At 39.5% G+C, this 18324-nt stretch overlaps 1 protein-coding gene across 1 annotated transcript in view; it reads right to left on the bottom strand.

Moving 5' to 3' along the window:
* Nucleotides 1–18324, bottom strand: part of XPO4 (exportin 4) — a 79799-nt gene that overhangs the window by 48813 nt on the left and 12662 nt on the right. The window contains exons 2-4 of the mRNA XM_075719625.1: nucleotides 5727–5832; nucleotides 1858–1999; nucleotides 1457–1595 (exon numbers count right to left, since the gene is read on the bottom strand). Of these exons, the coding sequence (XP_075575740.1) occupies nucleotides 1457–1595; nucleotides 1858–1999; nucleotides 5727–5832 (387 nt within the window). The remainder of the gene's footprint in view (nucleotides 1–1456; nucleotides 1596–1857; nucleotides 2000–5726; nucleotides 5833–18324) is intronic.

The raw sequence follows: 18324 nt of genomic DNA, 5'->3' as shown, positions 1-18324 counted from the left end.
AGAGTGAAATATTGTCCCTTCCCCCAACCAGAGCTCCTCTGCGACACGCTCTGTTCTGCAGCAAGCCCAGGGTGATATACTTACAGCTGGCAGTCTTAGCTTGCTGTATGCTCTGTTCAGTGTAGTGTGTCTGTATATTAGTGCATGCACAGAATACAACCACAGAAGGTGGACTGTGCAAGAGTTAGTTCAGAAAGGACTTCTCTGTCAGAATCCAGGTTTCTATTTACTCCACTTATGTATCTTTATGGAAAGATCATACAAACTACATGAGCATACACACCAGCATGCAAAAATCTTGAAAAACTCAGTTGTAACTCCATTTTAATAACAAGACTATGTTCCCTGGAAAAAAGCATGAATTTAACATTGTTCTCCTAAACAAATACCCATTTCTATCCAAATGACGTACAACCAAAAAGGCTGAAATGTTGTTCTCTTTAAGCTAAATAACAGTGAAATTAAGGTTTAGAAGTGTAACTGAAATTTCCATACCCTGGGGGGATATCACTTGTGCTCAGAGGTGACACACTATTTTTAGGACCATGACATGAGCTGCATTACTTCTAGTACATTTTGATCAAATTTTCAGAGTTAAACATTTGCCACTTGCATCTAGTACAACTGCTGCTCTAAATGCCCAGCAATGTTCGGAGTCCATTCCCTCAAGGTTTGTTTTGTTTGAGAAAAGCTTCCGTTAAAAGTTTCAGTCTGGAATCTACATAATCTTCAATTTGCATTTGATAGGAGAAAAATCACCTCTCTTTAATCTCTAGTCACATGCCTCTATTATGACCTATTCTAAACTTATCTCCTGGCATAGCAAACGGAATTTCGCTAAATGCATAGATAGATATTGGACACCTTGTTTCCACTTTGAGCTCAGTATGGAAGGTAACACTTACCCCTAGTACTATGACATTAAATCTAGAGTAAGTTTTGTATTTCCATTCCACGTTTTACTTCCTCACACCCCTTTCTCGCCACCCACCCGTCTCCCAGAGAACAGCAGAGGCCTATGCCTATTCCAACAACTGAGCCACAGGAGCGTGCAGCACTGCACAGATGGAAGGGGAACAGAGTGCACAGAGAACCCGCCAGCTAATGGAAAATCCATTTTAGATCATGCTGTTTTATTAAAGAAACCCAGAGAAACAGGAAAAAAAACACCCCATCACATTAGTGACAGTTAAAGAGGCTACTGAGAGAAACCTATTCCCTAAGAAATATGGTGTAATTGTGTACCGAAGAACCACACATACTACTACTAGTCCCAAAACATTCTTACTCAAAAATCTCTGACTTAGTAAATTACTGCTTGAATTAGCTATCAACTTAATTACTAATTTTTACTCTTATCTAAGAGAAGTATACAAGATTTTGTAGTCACTAAGTATATAGCTTATGCTGCTGATACAGATTGCTTAAATTTTGAAGAAGAAAATAAAATGCTTACCACAGTGGGGTTACCGCTACTGATCAACTGGCTGACTTCATGAAAAATGCTTTTGCAGTCGATTGATTTGTCTAATGATCCCCGTTTCACTATCACCGCTACTGCTAATAGAATCTGCTCCCGAACGTACTTTTGAAGGCTGTAAACAACATTGCAAAAATATGTTTGCAAATAATTTTTAGCATAATAAAATAAAATAAAATTCTAACCTCATTTCTTTTTCAAACATTTTGTGTGAATTCATAAGGGAAAGCTGACAACTCTACAGAATTCAACTAAGTGTGAAGAATGGAAGACACATTACTGTTGAAACGTCTTCCACTGCTACCCTTGGAAACAAAAGGATAACCCAGACTTTACACAGAATCCTACATGCTCAGAGGTGTTTTTTCTATACTTACTTAGGCCTTTGTAAGACATAGGTTAGGAGGAATGTTCGCAGTGACTCGATGCTAGTTTTTTCCAAGAGAATCCATTCTCTTACAACTGCTTCCATTATCGCTGTAGCAGCTTGAAAAAGGACATAGTCCACTTTACTAGTTTCTGTGGGGAAAAACAAAGGCACTTTGAGTATCAGAAGACATACATGTATTTAACTTTTATGTATTTCTAACAAAAAAAAATTGGAATTTATTATTAGTTGATTTATTATTAAATGGAACTTTGTTGCTATGAAATCAAAGAATTTACACCTCAAAGGGGAAAGGAAACCAATAACCCAATTATCAAATTGCCCAATATTATTTGAGTCAGAGACTCAGGGGAAGAAAAGTTGACTGCATGAGGGGACTGGCCAAAAATAAAGAATAAGAATGCTAACACAACTGTGGAACAAAATAAAATAAAAATGACAGATTCAATCACAATACAGTAACATATGATTGTCAGGCATGCCAGAACTGAAGATTCTTCTATCATTCATGTGCTTACCTTTGGAACCAACAGTGCATAAAATTACATGCATTTTATGGATAGTAATGAGAAGCAAGTCCACTTACACATAAAGATAACGTGTTTAATTACAACACAAGTTTTACAGACTGTTGTATTTAAGGTTTTCTACATTTTGTTCAAGCTTCTGTATTTATCCTGAGGTAATCAAAATGTAACTTTTAACAAAACATAGGAATCGCTAGCCCTTATTACCTGACTATCTCATTGCTTTGTATATAGATGCACTAAAGAAACTAGAAAAAGATGTTATGGAAAAAGGTAACAGTTTGTGTGACTACAAAATATAATTTACGGAAAAAAACCTGGAATTTTAATTTCACTTATATGACAATAGAATGCTACAGAGAAATTTTTTCGTTCCTTTGCTTTTAAACATTTTAACTTAGAAATAGCAGGTAGTATCTCAGTAGCCAGTTTCAAAACATTCTGAGCTCTGTAGGAAACATAGAAAAAGCATTCGGAAAAGGTATATCCACAGGGTGGCAAAAGCATAAAATAGGAAATGGTGAAATAAAATTCCTGAACAAGAAGCGGAGTTTGAGCCATGGTAGGCAACCTGCCAGAAACAGAAAAAACAACTTTATTCAAGAAAGCCTCAGTCAGGGGATGATGGTCTTTAAATAACTACAAAACAAACTTTCTTCCCCTGATTATATACACACAAGTTCATAACACATTTCCTTTATATGCAAGTTCTACATCCAAGATAGCAGCTAATTTGCTAAAATGTTTGTAACTAATTTAATCAGGCTCCAAATCTAAACCCTACAAAGGTAAGTATGCTCAAATCAAAATAAACCACCTCTAAATCTACTTAACTTAATTTGGAAAACTAACCACTTAATTAAAAGATTACTGTGTATGTTTAACACACACATAAAAATGAGCCAGATTATTCCTGCATGGGTATTTTAATTCTGGCATTTTCTACCTTCTGCGTCTTTGGCTTTTCAAACTGTACAAAGCTCACACAAAAAGAGAATGATATCCAAAAAAAAAAAAGAGGAGGATGGAATTTCTCCTTTGCATCAAGCACTGCAGATGCACAACTGCAATCATTAACAGCACAGACGTCCAGCACTTGGTGTAAGCTTATAACTAGTCAGAGGCACCATTATTCTCTACGTGAAGTTACTAGAAAAAAAAAAAAACAGGACAAGTTTTGCCAGTACATTTGAGAGCTATAAGCTTACAGCAGAATGGTGTAGAGCCTCACGCTTCCTGGGTTCAACTCTAGGTTTCTAAAGAAACTATGAAGTAGTGGCTGTTGCCCTTTTCCTTATGCTCATCATCTCCACTGCTCTCCCTGTATCGCTCGCACACTCTTCTTTCCATGAACGCCATCAACATCCTTGTTATCTCTCTCTACCTCCATTCCAATTGAGGAATGGGGGACAGGGTCTTGACCTTTTTGTTTCCTGTTTCTTTTTAAACCCATCTGCTCTGATCCTCTGGTTTCTTACCCATCCTTGCCTGCACATATCCCTTCAGTACACTTTATCTCTTTTCTTCATCATGAACAGTTTGTTCCCCTTCCTGGTTCCTGATTTCATGATCCCTCCCTCTCCCTTCTCACCTCCCAAGTGTTAACCAGCTGCTCTTTCTGTCCAGACTATACAAACACTTGCTCATGAAGCACAAAGTCTGGGGAAAAGTCTCTCATTTCCAGGTCTCGGCATCACATTACTGGAGAAGCTGCTGCCAGGAAAAACCTGTCCCATGTGGAAACATGCTGGTTTCTTAACGGTGATAGCACACAAGCAGTTTAAGGATGTAGTATTTCTAGACATCGAAAAGGTGTTAAAAACAGGATCACACTCCTTCCAACCAGCCACATTCCAGAAGAAAAAAAAAAGAAAAATGTCTACAGTGATATTTCTTTATTAATGCTAAATTGTATTCCTTTCTTTGAGAGCAAGATACAGTGATGTATGCCTTAGCACAGATAGTGCTACTAGGTATTAATTTCATAAATTCCCATTGTTTACTTCTTAGTAGTGACAAATACATCACTTATGAGTGACCAAAATGTTCTGCAAAGTTACTTAATTACGGGGGTTTTGCCCACTTAAAATTCTCTAAAAATCAACATGAAAATAAAAAGCATCCATTTTGCAGACCCATAAAGCAAAAAGTATGGTTACAGTCTTCAGAACCACATGAAGTACTAATATAACACAGTCAAACTAGAAGAAACTAATTTGTAGGAAAAATTTTGGTTGGGGAGTGGGTGTAGGAAAGGAACCACAGCCTGCTCTATATATCACAATATAATTTAACAACACAGTAGTAGGCCTGCAATACTGACATCACAATATTCATGAATTGTACATCTCTAATCCAGTAAATATAGAAATAACTGTTAAAAAAATTACTGTGGAATGAATTAAGTATGAAAATAATAATATTTTAGACATAATTCTAGTGTTTCTCCATTTATTTTGGCAAATTCTTTGAAAGAAAAGTTGCTTTTTGTTTGTGTTCTTTTCCAGAAATTTCCAGGTTTTCCTCACCAGCTTTTGGAGTCAGCTTTCACTGAAACTTCCCTCTTGCATCCCAACACTCACATCTGGTCAGTACTGCAGTGCTAAGCAGGAATCTTACATGCTTACTGCTCCTGCAATTTTCATATTATTTAGCTGCCAAACTCTAATAAGTCTCTATAGAGCCTGTAAAAACAGACTTGTTTTTAAAGACTTGCAACACAACCACATTTACAGCATTTCCATTAAAACCCAAGAAATTTCCGACAAAAGGTGATACCTACCTATCTCTTTCCTTTCTCCACAGGTATAATCCCACAAAACTTTGAATCAATACTCTCTTGCTTCTACAAGGTACACAGAAACTTTTCTAACTACTCCCTCCCCCGCCCTTTTTTTTTTTTTAAACACAACAGTTGGACTGTTAACTGCAACTTACTAAGACATTCAACCCGAAATAAATTTTCACCATGGGAAAGTTCAGCACCAGTGCAAAATCTAGTGGAAGTATATAAAATTGCATCGTTGGTTGATTCAATGGAAAGCATCAAGCCAAGCAATCGCACTACAGGCAGTTCTACAAACTCTACAGATTAGACAGTATTACAATAATCATGTAGCAGAGGAAACCTGAATCTATTCAATCAGTTTAGGAATTTAACTACATGAAGTTGCACGTTGCAGACTTTAAAGCTGCCAGAAACAAAACCAAAGGGCAGCAATAGGCTTCATGCTCCATCAAAAAGTATCAAAACTAATGTTCATTCCGAGCTGCAGAAGAACAGCACAGTTCCAGTTATAAAAACAGGTACATGCCTAACAGTAAAACTTACCCAAAATGTGTTTGCAAACAGCAAATGGTGATTTTGATTTTCTAAATGATAAGAATATGTGCTCAGCATGTTGGCGTTGTTCATTATTGACCATGGAAGGTGGTGCCTGAAAGAAAAGAGGAAAAAAAAAGTTACTCAAGTACTAAAACCCCACCCTGACTGTAAATACATGAGTAATGTCATGGACTTATAAATAATTGCTTTGTTAAACATCAAAACCCAAGTATCTCTTGGCAAAACTGCCCGTTCTTTCTCAGTCACAGACTCTTCTTATATACCGCTGCGTATTTACGTCGTGTACATGTAAGTGTGAATATTGAGGCATCAGACAGAGAGTGAATAATTCTAAGTATTGTGTTCCCAATGACGCTTCTGAAGAAAAAAATCAGACCTACATTCAACCCAGTCCTTTTTCTACTCAAACCAAAAATATCATTGCACACCACAGTCACAGGAACAAAGCACTATTTTTTCTTTAGTTCTACACTTGTTTTAAAATATTGAATTGTGTAATAAATTCAAGGGATTAAAAAAATCATGACTAAGGATATGTTTTAAAACAAAGTATTGGAAGTAACATACTACCCTCTAGTGTTTCACAATAAAGTTAACATCTGAAAGACTGAGTGAGGGCTTGAATTTGAGAGAGGGGTCAGTTTGTTTGGGGATGGCCACAGCGGTTCCCCAGCTGCCTACGCCCATCCCCTTACATACCCATCCCCTTACATACCCATCCCCTTACATACCCATCCCCTTACATACCCATCCCCTTACATACCCATCCCCTTACATACCCATCCCCTTACATCATGGGCACCTTAACTGCTCAGGTGCTGCTCCACTACTGCTGAAAGCTAGCTCCATGGTAGTTTCTACCTGAAAGTCAATTATAGGTAAAGCATGAAACTAAGTGGTAACCTGGGCCATTGCGAGGTGGGATATCGCCTACGGAGCGCAGATGAGAGCTAATGGCCTGTATTGCAGCCTCACCTCACCAAGCAACCCTAAGATCACCCCTGCTGTCCCACAAGGTAAAAACAACCCTGCAGAAAACATCAGCTGTTCACACCACCATGCTGCTTTCCACTTTTGCCATTAATATTCTCCAATTTCTGCTGTTTGGGATTTATCTGAACAAGCACACAGTACAAAATACTCTTATGGGGATTGATATCACAAGGCAGCGCAAGCTGAACTGACGCACCTTTGAGAATAGAACATGTACATGTAGAAAGATTGCATAAAAACTACAGAGCTGGGTCAAAGTGACAGAGTAGGTTATTGAACAGTAGCTGAACTTCCAAACTAGTCTCCTGTTCCTGGCAATCTGAGGAGAAGATATGTGCCATGTATCTTTTCGTTTTGATTTGTACCTGCTGCTTTGGGAATAAAAGCACAAAGATCCTAGCATAAAGACCAAGGTTTTTAACTTAAAGAGAAATATTCTCCAGTAAATAAAACATATCAAATCTGATTTAATTCTTTCACCCTTGACAAAACACAAACAGAAGATTCAAATATGAGCTAATAACACCACAGATGAAAGCTGCTGCTCCTCAATCATTTCTTCAATAAACTGACTAAATGAAGCAAAGGAAAGCAGACTGCTGATTCTCAGATCAAGGGGGTCCTAATAAACAGCTGTGCTCCTCCTTACAAAGCAAATTTCTGCCTCTCACAACAACTTTTCCAGTGCAGATATTAGAAATACCTTGGGAAGGGAGCAAAAAAAGAAGTGGAAGACGACGACCGCAAAAAAAGCCTCGTGGATGCAGAATAAATGCTCTGTCCCTTCACAAACCTGCTCTACTACAGCCACTTTGGGGCAGGACCTCCGTGCACAGTGATTTGGACATATACAGAAGAGCTCAACCTTACCAGCTCTGGGGACAAGTCAGTGTTTGTCTATGCCCGCTTCTGTGTAGGCAGCAGTACGTGTTAGCTTGTGCACACACGTAGGTGGCAGCGTGCCTTCAGTTCAAGCCTGTCTGCCATGTGCTCGGAGCAGCATCTCAGGGTGTAAGTCAGCAGGCTGCACACAGATGCACGCACAGGAAAGCTTTTGGATTTTGGGGCCATTACACACTGCTGAACAACTGACACAGAAGCAAGCTCCATGGCGGTACCAGAATCCTTCCAGGACGCTGAGCTTCAGCAAACTCCAACCCAATGCAGAAACTGAAACTTTAAATTTGCTTTAGAAGTTATTAAAATTTGTAAAGAAGCAGCCTTACTGAACTGGGGCACATGACACTTCTGTGCCAAAAACTCCAATCTCCTGCATGCAGCCAGCCATCAGCAGGGGCTGTGGCCAACCACCCATGCTTTCCGCAGTCTGAAGGACAGTACTTCTCTGTGTGGACTCCAGCTACATTCACTGCAGAGCCAGCTGTGCTGAATGCCAGAAGAATATTTGGAGCAGGTTATCAAAAACACGGGAATGACCTATACAGCAACAGCTTAACATGTACTTCAGTCAGTGCTATTGCAAATAAACCAAACAAAAAAGCAGTCCCCATTTTTTCCCTATTGTATGGGTAAGCATTTCTGCAAGCACACAGAGAACCAGACTGGGAAAGTGATCATCGAAAAGCATCCCACCAAAGGCAGGTTATTTTCATCTGGATCAGTCCCCCCAGCCTGGTTCACCGTAAGCCAGCACAGAAGCCTGTGCCAGCACAGTATAGGACATAATGGCTGGTGACAGGCTGCTTTTTTCAGCACCAATTACCATTTAAAGTGCATTTAACCTACAGCCCCTGTTGCTGTGCAATGCTATGGGAATACCTGAAGTCTCAAGGAACACATAGCTTTGGTCAATGAAGTTTTGTGAGAACTAAGAATCAAATTTCTTGAGACAAGTGACTTATTTTAATAACTCTCTGCTACTGAAAGGGGATGTCCCACCCCTCTCTTGCTCTCACCTGCACAGTCTTGTCACCTCCTTGCATTGTTCCTTCTATCAACTAGGCTGAAAAAAAAAAAGGGGGGGGGGGGGTGTGGAGCACGCAAGGGGAATGAACACTCTTTTGTTACTTTAATAAGCATCAAGAAGTCAGGCAAGTGCCAGAGCCAGTGCAACAATGGGGGAAAAGAGAATGCTGTGACACTGCCCTTTCAGCAGCACTGACCTTGCAGCTCACAGCTCTGCAGTCTTGTGAATTACAGCCAAATTAGAAGGAATCCTTTGGGTATAAGTGACAAAGCATAATATTTTGCAAGTCTGGGGTCATTTATATTCACAGTCTTAGAGCAAGAGCAGGAAATCCGGGCTACCTGATCTTGAACTGATTTTGCATTAACAAAGCCAATTTGAGTTTGTCATATAGAAACCATATCTATTTTCAATGTTCTGTAATATTTACGGGCACTTTCAGGGACATCAGCAGCAAATTATGGCACCATTAAAAAAAAAAAAGACAGAATTAAAGTTTTATGGGAAACACCCTTATGCTTAAAATAACTAGAAAAGAGACCTCTAACTTTACATTATTTTAACTCTTCTACTTCTCTGAAGTCTGATTACAGAAGACCTTTGGCACGTTGGAAAGGCATACGGTACATCTTATTCCTGTATTAATTCTAAAAATCACAATATTTTAATAATACATTACACACTTAGACTCTCAAAACTATCCAGAAGAGACAAGTGCAACAGGTAAGCTTTAAACTGTACTATATAGCCACCAGAGGGAGCTTAAAGCTCACAGCCTACTGCCTTCACTGCATTCAAACAGTAGTTAACCTGTATACTGAAAGTGAAGTCCAGCTAATTTAAGGCTTTAAAGGAAAGCCCAACATATACATATTGGCGTACAAATTTCATATTACAAAAACACTGGCTTAGGTGAGCCCAAAAGCTGCAGAAGCCAGTGCCCAGCACCCCCTCAGCACAATAAGGTTAGAAACATACCCCAAGTACGCATGGTGCTTGGAAGGTCCCCCCAAAATACCTACATGTTTGCTGTTTTCTAATTATCTCCTTCAATCTCTTCTCTACCATCCAGCTTACAGAGAATTAAAAGCCAGTGTGCTAACGATCAGGCTCTTTTGCTGTATTTAAACTATTTCCAGCTATACCACTTTCCTTTCTGTACTGTCTGATGTTAATGCTAACACCCATCTGCTCTCTCTTTTGTCTTACAAGTTACTTGCAAAAAGGTCTCCAGGACAACAATCATCTTTCTGGTTTTAGGATAGCAAGGTACTGCCCCATAAGAATAGAGTTCCTATATAACACAGTACTATAAATAAAATTACAACCTTTCAGCTACCAAGGCTGTCTGGATACTGAACAGGAACAGCAACAACAGTGCCTGCTGATCGGAGCCAGCAGGACTACTGAATCAAATGGCGATTCTTCATAGAAGGGAAAGAGAAACTGAAAAAAAAGACAAGACTAGAAACACTCTGGCAGACTAGCCCTAATACTTTCAGGACCACTAAATTTATCTGAAAGACTGGACAATGAATATGTAACGTAACCCCTTCCCTTTCATGTCAACCAGTTTATAAAAAAAAGAAACGTGTTTGTTCTACTTCATTATGTCCTGCTATCACTAGTCTGAACCAAAAGAAAAACCGGGGCGGGGGGAAGGAGAAAAATTAAGGTAAGGTATTTGATGACAAAACTGTAACAAAGCCAATAAGCATATGTTAGAAGATCTAAACCCTGCATGTGCTTACAGAAATCCCATACCTTCTCTGTGTGGTTGTGAAAAACCTTTACTCCTTTACTGTGGTTTTTCTGCTCAAGGAAAAAGCATGGGAAAGCCAAGGTCTTTGCTTCCCTTCTCACTCTACTTCTAAGAAGAGCACAAATAATTGCGATGATTCTCCTCAAGCCATCAACAGTAAATGAGCCGGTGGAAAAAAAAAAATTCTTTGAAAAGAGCAGAAACACTGAACTTTAGGAGGAAATAGAGTCTGCAAAGTCAAAAGTAGAAAACACCTTTAACACCTCACAGTCAGAAAAGAGGACTGAGAAGAAAAGAAGAAAAGAGCGGGACTGAGGAAAGAAGAAGAAAAGAGCTGGAGATTGAGGCTCTCCATATTATGGTAAATACAGGACTGAGTCCTCAGCAGTCAGCATCTTTCTAATATTTTGGGATACAGGCAGACAGATGCAGTTTGAAGGAACGTGTTGGCACAGATCAGCCAAACAGAAAACCTGTCCAAATCATAGGTACAAACACATTTTTCTCGTATAGTGTAAGCATGCTCCAACTTTCTTTATGAAGACTGAATGCACAGGGAATGACTACAGCTCCTTCTGTACGTAAGGATCAGTTCTGCCAAGAGCAAGTCCTTCAGTCTGCATCCCAGATGCAGGCAAGCCTTTCGAAAGTTCTTCAGAAGATCTTCAATGGTAGGAAGAGAGAGAGAGAGAGATTAGGCTCTTATATCCTTGATTAGAGCCTTAATAGTTGCCTTGCACAGACTCGCATATCACCCTACACTTGATATTTCACTTTTTGTACATTTAAAAAAACTAATAAAATCAGGTTATCTCCTGAGAGCGGGCTATCTCAGCTTACATGGGTGTTACAGCAATGAGACAATTATTTTGGAAGGACAGGAACTGTCGTGTAAAACTAATCCCAAGTCAGGTTTTCCCTTCCTTGACTATTAGACCAGATACTTTACAAAAATCTAAACATAACTTCCATGCAACTACCTTTTCTTTCCAGTGTGGAACCTGATAAAAATAAAATTGGATTCAGCTTTCCATCAGAAAAAGAAGTTTCTCCTCAATGAGTTTGAGGTCAGCACATCCCATTTAAATCCTCCTTCTCCCCTTTCTTACCACTATGAGAATGTTACAAGAAACCGTATCACAGACAAATCTCCATTGCCCCTCTCCCTACTAACAAAAGAGGAGGTGCACCAACACTGTTCAGAACAACTCTTTAGCTCTGGCAATCTTAGTATAAGCAATCCACTGATCTCAAAAATGCAGAAGTCACAAATGCAACAAATTAACAATATTAAACCCTCCAAACAGCATGGGTTCCTCAACAGCCATGAGTGTACTGGTAGGTTTTTAACTAGCTTTCCCATTCTTACTGCCTGCAACCATCCCTTTTATCTCCATGGGAAGATGAAGAAGAGTACCTGATACAGCAGCACCATTTAATTCCATACTGCCGCTTACTTTTTTCCTCTCCAAAATAAGCCATCTTTGTTTCTTCCTTATATAACACAGATTTCTCATTGCTAACTTTGATCACCTTTTTTCCTGCTCCTCCCTTGATGGTACACCATGAATTTAAATGATATCATATTATTCACCGATGCTACAAGAAAGGACAGCACAACTGGGAATGCTTAAAAAGGCTAAAAACTTGGCATACATTACCTAAGCAGAAACTGATTAACACAAACATATATTACAAATAATTTAAAATATTAATTCATAGTGACGCTCAGAACAGGAAAGAAGCAGATGAGAAAGGGTTAGACCAACTGTCATTTGGAAAATACACACATGACTAGGAAACATCTGGTGAAGGTACATGTGGAAAAAATAAGGGGTTTGGGGGTTTTGTTTTAAACAGAAGTAGTTAGATGCAAATAAAGGATCTGAAGCTACACATATGTATTCAGAACCACATGCTCAGTACAAGCATTTCCTACCTCAGTAACATACCTTAAAAAAAAAAATATATATATAATTATGACTTGACAGGGTGGAGCGTGCCAAGCAATGGAGTGCCAAGCAATAGAGACATGAGAAAGGTAGCAAATGGGTTGCAAATATCGGATGCGCTCTTCGTAAGACTAAAGTTGAAGTCACCATGTATTTGCCAATAACAGGCTGAAGAAGTAACACCACATCCACATTTGAAGTGGTGTCTGCTTTTTTAGCTTCTTCCCCTTATTTCTGAAAACACTTTTTGGTTTTAAAAAAAAAAAGTAACAATCCCCCTCCGCAGTGATTCTGTTCAGGCAGTTTCATGTTCATCATCGCAGACATATAAAATACAACATTTTTTGATCATATATTAGAAGTGACATTATTTTCTTAATTATTTTAGATGCCAGAGAATATTATTTATTGGTCATTTGTGGCCAGTGACGGTATCTTAAAATTAACAACTTCTAGCATTCAAGTGACAACATTATTATTAAAATCAGTAATGGAACATTTTTTTATTTAAGTATGATTTAGTTAACCAGTTTGCACTGTTATCTCTGCATTATACTTTGGCTAAGAAAAATCCTGCCCATGATCATGTATAAACATAATTAAGGATAGGATGAAGAGAACAGATGACAGAAAAGTTTGCTAGAGACAAATTCTGATTTTTCACAGACTTTTGCTATGGCAAGACAGCAATGAAATACAACGAATTCAGCATCTTTCTGAAATTACACTGGGGGAAATCTGCAAATTAGCATGTCACAAAGAACAGTCAGGCACTCCTCCAGACTTTGCTCCTTAAGAGAACACAGAGAGAGTGCACTGGAGTGTTTTAAGCTGACACCCACAGTATTCCCACCTACAAAAAAGGTCCCCTATGAACAGTACAGCCTAAACACTAGTAGGATTATGGAAAGGCAAACATGCCTACTAAGAGAATTTTCTTGGGTTTAAAAAAAAAAAAAAAAATCAAATCACTTGTACCTACTACAACTAAAGCCAAGACAGAACTTTCTTGCCAAAGGCAATGTTTATGTCTGCAAGTAAAGCACATTACAAACTTGACAAGGGTAGAAATAAAAATCTGAGATGTCTACTGAAGTGTGACTTCATAAAACTCACCACAAACTCTCCAAACTGAGCTTCCCCAAGTAAGTAGGGGAATCTTGCCTTCCCTGCAGTCAAGAGGCAAAATAAAACTGTTCCCAACCTCTGGTCTGTGGGCCATTATCGGCTTATGAAAAACTAATTAGACACGTTAGCTGTTCTTCAGAATGGTGTCTAGACTCTGTGCCACAGAGAGCCTGGAAGCCTAACAGAGACACGAATAAGAAACTGAATCTCTATCAATATACGAGGATGGGCAAAAGCCACCACAGACGGCAATGGCACCACTGGGTCTGGACCTCGCTGACAGCCACCATCAGGCAAGACGCGCTCGGAGAAGCGAGGAATAAAGGAAGCCCAGATGGCCCACCAACATGTCCCAGCAGGCAGGGGAGCCAAGTAACAGGGAGGCATATGCAAAGGAGATAGATCATGAGTGAAATTGAGAAGCGTGTGCAGGGGAATACCACGTGATAGCGATAACATAGCTGAGGAGTATGGGCAAAAATAGAAGGAGAAAGAGAAAGAAAAAAGAAAAGGAAAAAAACATAATAAAACACAAGGGCAAGCCATAATTTTTAACTAGTGCACATACTGCATTTAGGACAGCTAAACATATTACTCTACCCATGTAAGCAATTGTTATAGCTGCAACATACCTAAATATTCAAAAGTAATGAAATTTTAACTTGCTGTGCTCTTCTACCAAGATGCTCAAAACTCCCTAAAAACAGATTTCTGTATCTTAAATAACAAAAATACACCTTAAGAGAATTACTCCCCAGCACAGTTACGCTATATAGGTGACAAACAAAAGAATCAGATTCTCAGAATAAGGAGATTCCACGTTTAACTCTACCGAAGTCACACCCCAAGACTGCATTACCCTGGCTTCTGTGGAGTCAAGCCGTAACGAGCTTCCACCCCGGTTTTACCAGTAACACTTTTCAAGTGTTTTAAATAAGCTTTTTCCTACAGCATATCATGGCACGTTCAGTAACTGTCACTTGCCTTATTAAAATAGCTACTAAAAGAGATCAAACACAGGGGTCAGACACAGAGAACTGGATGGTTAGACACAGTTCTGCTCTCAGCTATTCACCCTACTTCTCCAGCAGACGCTGATACCGAGTAACACAGGGATGCCTGATCCGTCCATGAAGCAGATGCCACCAGCCAACAATTCCGGCTACATGAAGATGCTCAGCTCTACGGCGTTCGGCAACTGCTTCACAAGCGGATCGGACATTCCTGCCTCGGGCACCAGGCCAGAAAGCAGTTTAGACAACTGGTATCAACAGCAGCTTCTGCTGTCCAATTCAGATCTGTCATTACACAACTGCCAGAGCCTCGAGTAACAGCTAAGTTACTACAGAAAACCTAGCTAGTTTAATAAGCGACTTCAACTATGTTCCAATTACTTCCTTTGCACTTGCTTTTTGGAATAATCATTTAAAATTACAGCAGTAACTCATCTTCCGATTTAAAAGATCCTCAAGATTATTTTTGAAGATCGGTAAGAAAGATGCAATAGATGGCTTCCGACCAGACCTGCAATAGAGACAACGTGGTAAAGACTTAAGACTTTCTGAACAAAAACTTTGTTTGATTTAAAAAAAAATTCTTTCCCAAAAGTAATTATGATTTGAATTATTTAAACCCCAGAGTGCCCAGTATTTTTCCGTATATATTTGGAACAAATGCGTGACTGCTGGAGGAATTACCTCCTACACATCTACTCACTCATGTCTTGCTTTCATGCAGAGACTTAACAATAGGGAAAAAAGACTTCTTTTTTCTTCATATCAGATTTTGTTTTGTATTTTGGAGCTGAAGTACTTAATATTACGTCTTTTGCAAGGAAAACGAGATAAATTGCGGTTTGTGATAAGATCTATTCTCAATTTTGAAATGGTCTTATATAAGATACTATATATACACATTAATTGACTAGAGAGCCAAAGTAAATCATTACCATCAATCTCAAAACGTTTTCTCAGATAAGACTTCCTCTCCAAGATAAGCAACAAAAACTACCGAGATTTTACTTCTCTGCTAACAATTTGACCCTCAAATACAGACTATTACAGGTTCTCCACTGATATTAGTATTCATTTATCTGCACAGTACCCTTCAGATACACAATTCGTGGTAACCAGTCTGCAGAGAAACTGTCCTCATGCAGTGAGGACACCACTTCCACTGTTCATGTCTGCTTCTCAGTGTCAAAACAGGTACCCAAGACCTGCTGCTTGAAGAAGAGTGGGTAGGACTTGAAAAGCAAAAGGGAGGAAGGTGTAGTCTTTGTTCAAGGAAGCAGGACCACAGAGGAGCAAGAGAAAAGAATCGAGGATGATGAAGGCATAGCCCTCAGATAGCTGTGGTAGGACAGACAAACAGATGTCTGTAGCTGGTCTATGAATCTATGTGAGCTGTTCATCCACTATCAACTCTGACCATTGTTGGTCTCCTCACACGATTCATTTAGTACTTTCTCTTTTCTGACTACTGTGCACATTGCTCAACAAAAAAAATCCACAAATTCAACTAAATTGACAGTAGATTGACTCATGCCAACCTTCTGAAAGCATTAGGTGAACAGGATCAGCCCAGACTCCACCCACCCCACGGAGGATTGCTCCAGCAGAATTTGGAAAAAATTATTGAATTCAGCATGGGAAATTCTGCATGTCCCAAGAGTTACAAGTTTAAACTCATCAGTGCTAGACCAAACTCACAGAACCCCATATAAAGTAATCACAACAGCAGCACACAGAATTATCACAGACCTTACAAACACGACAATCAAGATCTGGTTTTCTTTTTAAATCTTAATGCTTTCTTTGTAATCTCTGGGTCAAGAAAATGTTTCAAATTGGTTCCAAGAAAATTCAGTGTAAACTTTAACAGTCTTTCGCTTCTGTAAGTTTGGGCAATGAAAACGAGGATACAGCGTAACACAGCAGTGAAGACAAAATGCTTTAGAAAATTATGTGTGTGCTTTATACCTATTTGTTACTGTTTCCTCTGTAATTGCAGTTAGGAGATTGGTTTAAGCACATTGTCAACAGATAAATCTGACATGGTAATATCTATAATGGATATTTAGCTTATGGTAGTCTGGCTGTGGAGAGCCAGAGGATGAATGCTGACATCAGGTTACAGTTCAGACCCTTAAATAAAACATCATTTCCTAATCTCCACATTCACTGTTCTAACATTTCAAAGCACAGGCAAGGTCCGACAGGCAGTTCTGTTTAGCAAAGTAATTTCTGTAAAATGCCTGGCTGACAGTGATGGGCAAATCCACGCACAGTCCTTTGAAGTCAGTAAGATTCTACAGAGCCACAAGAAGTCAACCCATGCACACCAGAGAAAGCTCAGTCAAGACAGAACAAGTGCAACCCAATACAGAAGAGAAGGACAAAGAAAAACATCGTAACTACACAGAACAGTTACAGAAAAGCTCATAGTTCCAATCTTTTTACACCATTTAATGCTAAAAAATAAAATCAGCTTGCTTTGACTTCAGCTGGAATGAAACATCACTACTGCAGTAGCACAGGAACCCCAAAAATATGTTACTAAAGCATACAAAAAGTCATAAAGCGCCCTTACTACAACTGCACTTGCACTAGCCTCTAGTCCTGCTCTCCTGCCTCCTTCCTCTGACCTTCTCCTGGAGCTGGAGTGAACTTGGCCTTCTGCAGCACGGAGGAAAAGGGCTAGCGGAAATGAACCAAACTCTTCCCTCAGCTCCTACCAACTACAGGTGCTTCCCTCTTTCCCCAGCAAGGAGGCATGGAAGGAAGATAAATGGGTCCCAAGTTCAGGCTCTGGATCTGTTATCCTAGAGGGTGGGAAGGAGAGGAGTCTCCGCACCAACACACACCACAGCCTCCACTGCAGGGTGGACTATCCCCATGACAGGTCCTGGCTGTCCAGCAGAGATAGGACCCTAGCCCATCCACAGCCCCTGAAAGCACAATCACAATTCGATCACAAGATTCAAGTAGCTCATCTCAATATCGTCCATTTCTGTACCTGTGAGACAGTACAGGCGTGGCTTAACAAAAAAAGCCAGGACTGTGACAGTGAATTTCAAGTTTTAAGTCAAGGAAAAACTGTTGTGACCTGTCTTCTACTAGACAGCAGATCATAATAATGCTGGTAATGGCCATACTCATTTTCCAAAGCTCACAAGTTGAGATGTAGGTGATATATAACCTATTTATCAGGCTCACTGTACATCAAATACTGTCAGCAACTGCTCTCCTATCGCAAGAGAAACTTTTAATAATTTCCCCTATGTGAAGAAGTATCTTGTAGTATCTATTTTTTCCTGTTGTCCAATTTCAAATTAAACTTGCTGAAACTACAGCTGTAACCACCCATTGTTGCAGGGGTGGCATTATTTTTACTTACAGATAGCCTTCTACAGCAAGCACGTGCAGATGGAGTATGACATCACAGGGGTAAGAGGACATCACATGGGTAACCCCCCATCCGCCTCACACACCCCCCACAACACAGAAGTTGAAAGTCATCACTCCGTGAAAGATTTAAACTGAAATAATGATGCATTTTAGTTTCTGAGAGTTTTAGGCTTTCCCTCCTATCACAAAAGCGTTTCCTCTCACCAAGCTAATGAAGGCAGACACACAGAGCAGCCAGTTTCCCTGCCAAAATTCAGGTTTTAGCACTTCCTTGTCCATCAATCTTGCTGAAGTTTCAAAACCTTTTTGTCCCAGCAGTTATTTGGAGGGAGTTGATTAAAAGCAAGATAAGGAATTTTTTAAAGTTTTCAAAGGTTATCTAAATTTGACATGGAGAACTCCATTGGCTTAG

This window comes from Pelecanus crispus, chromosome 1 (genome assembly GCF_030463565.1).
Source record: "Pelecanus crispus isolate bPelCri1 chromosome 1, bPelCri1.pri, whole genome shotgun sequence".
NCBI classification, from domain to species: Eukaryota; Metazoa; Chordata; class Aves; order Pelecaniformes; family Pelecanidae; genus Pelecanus; species Pelecanus crispus.
This window is presented reverse-complemented; position numbering and strand designations above follow the sequence as displayed.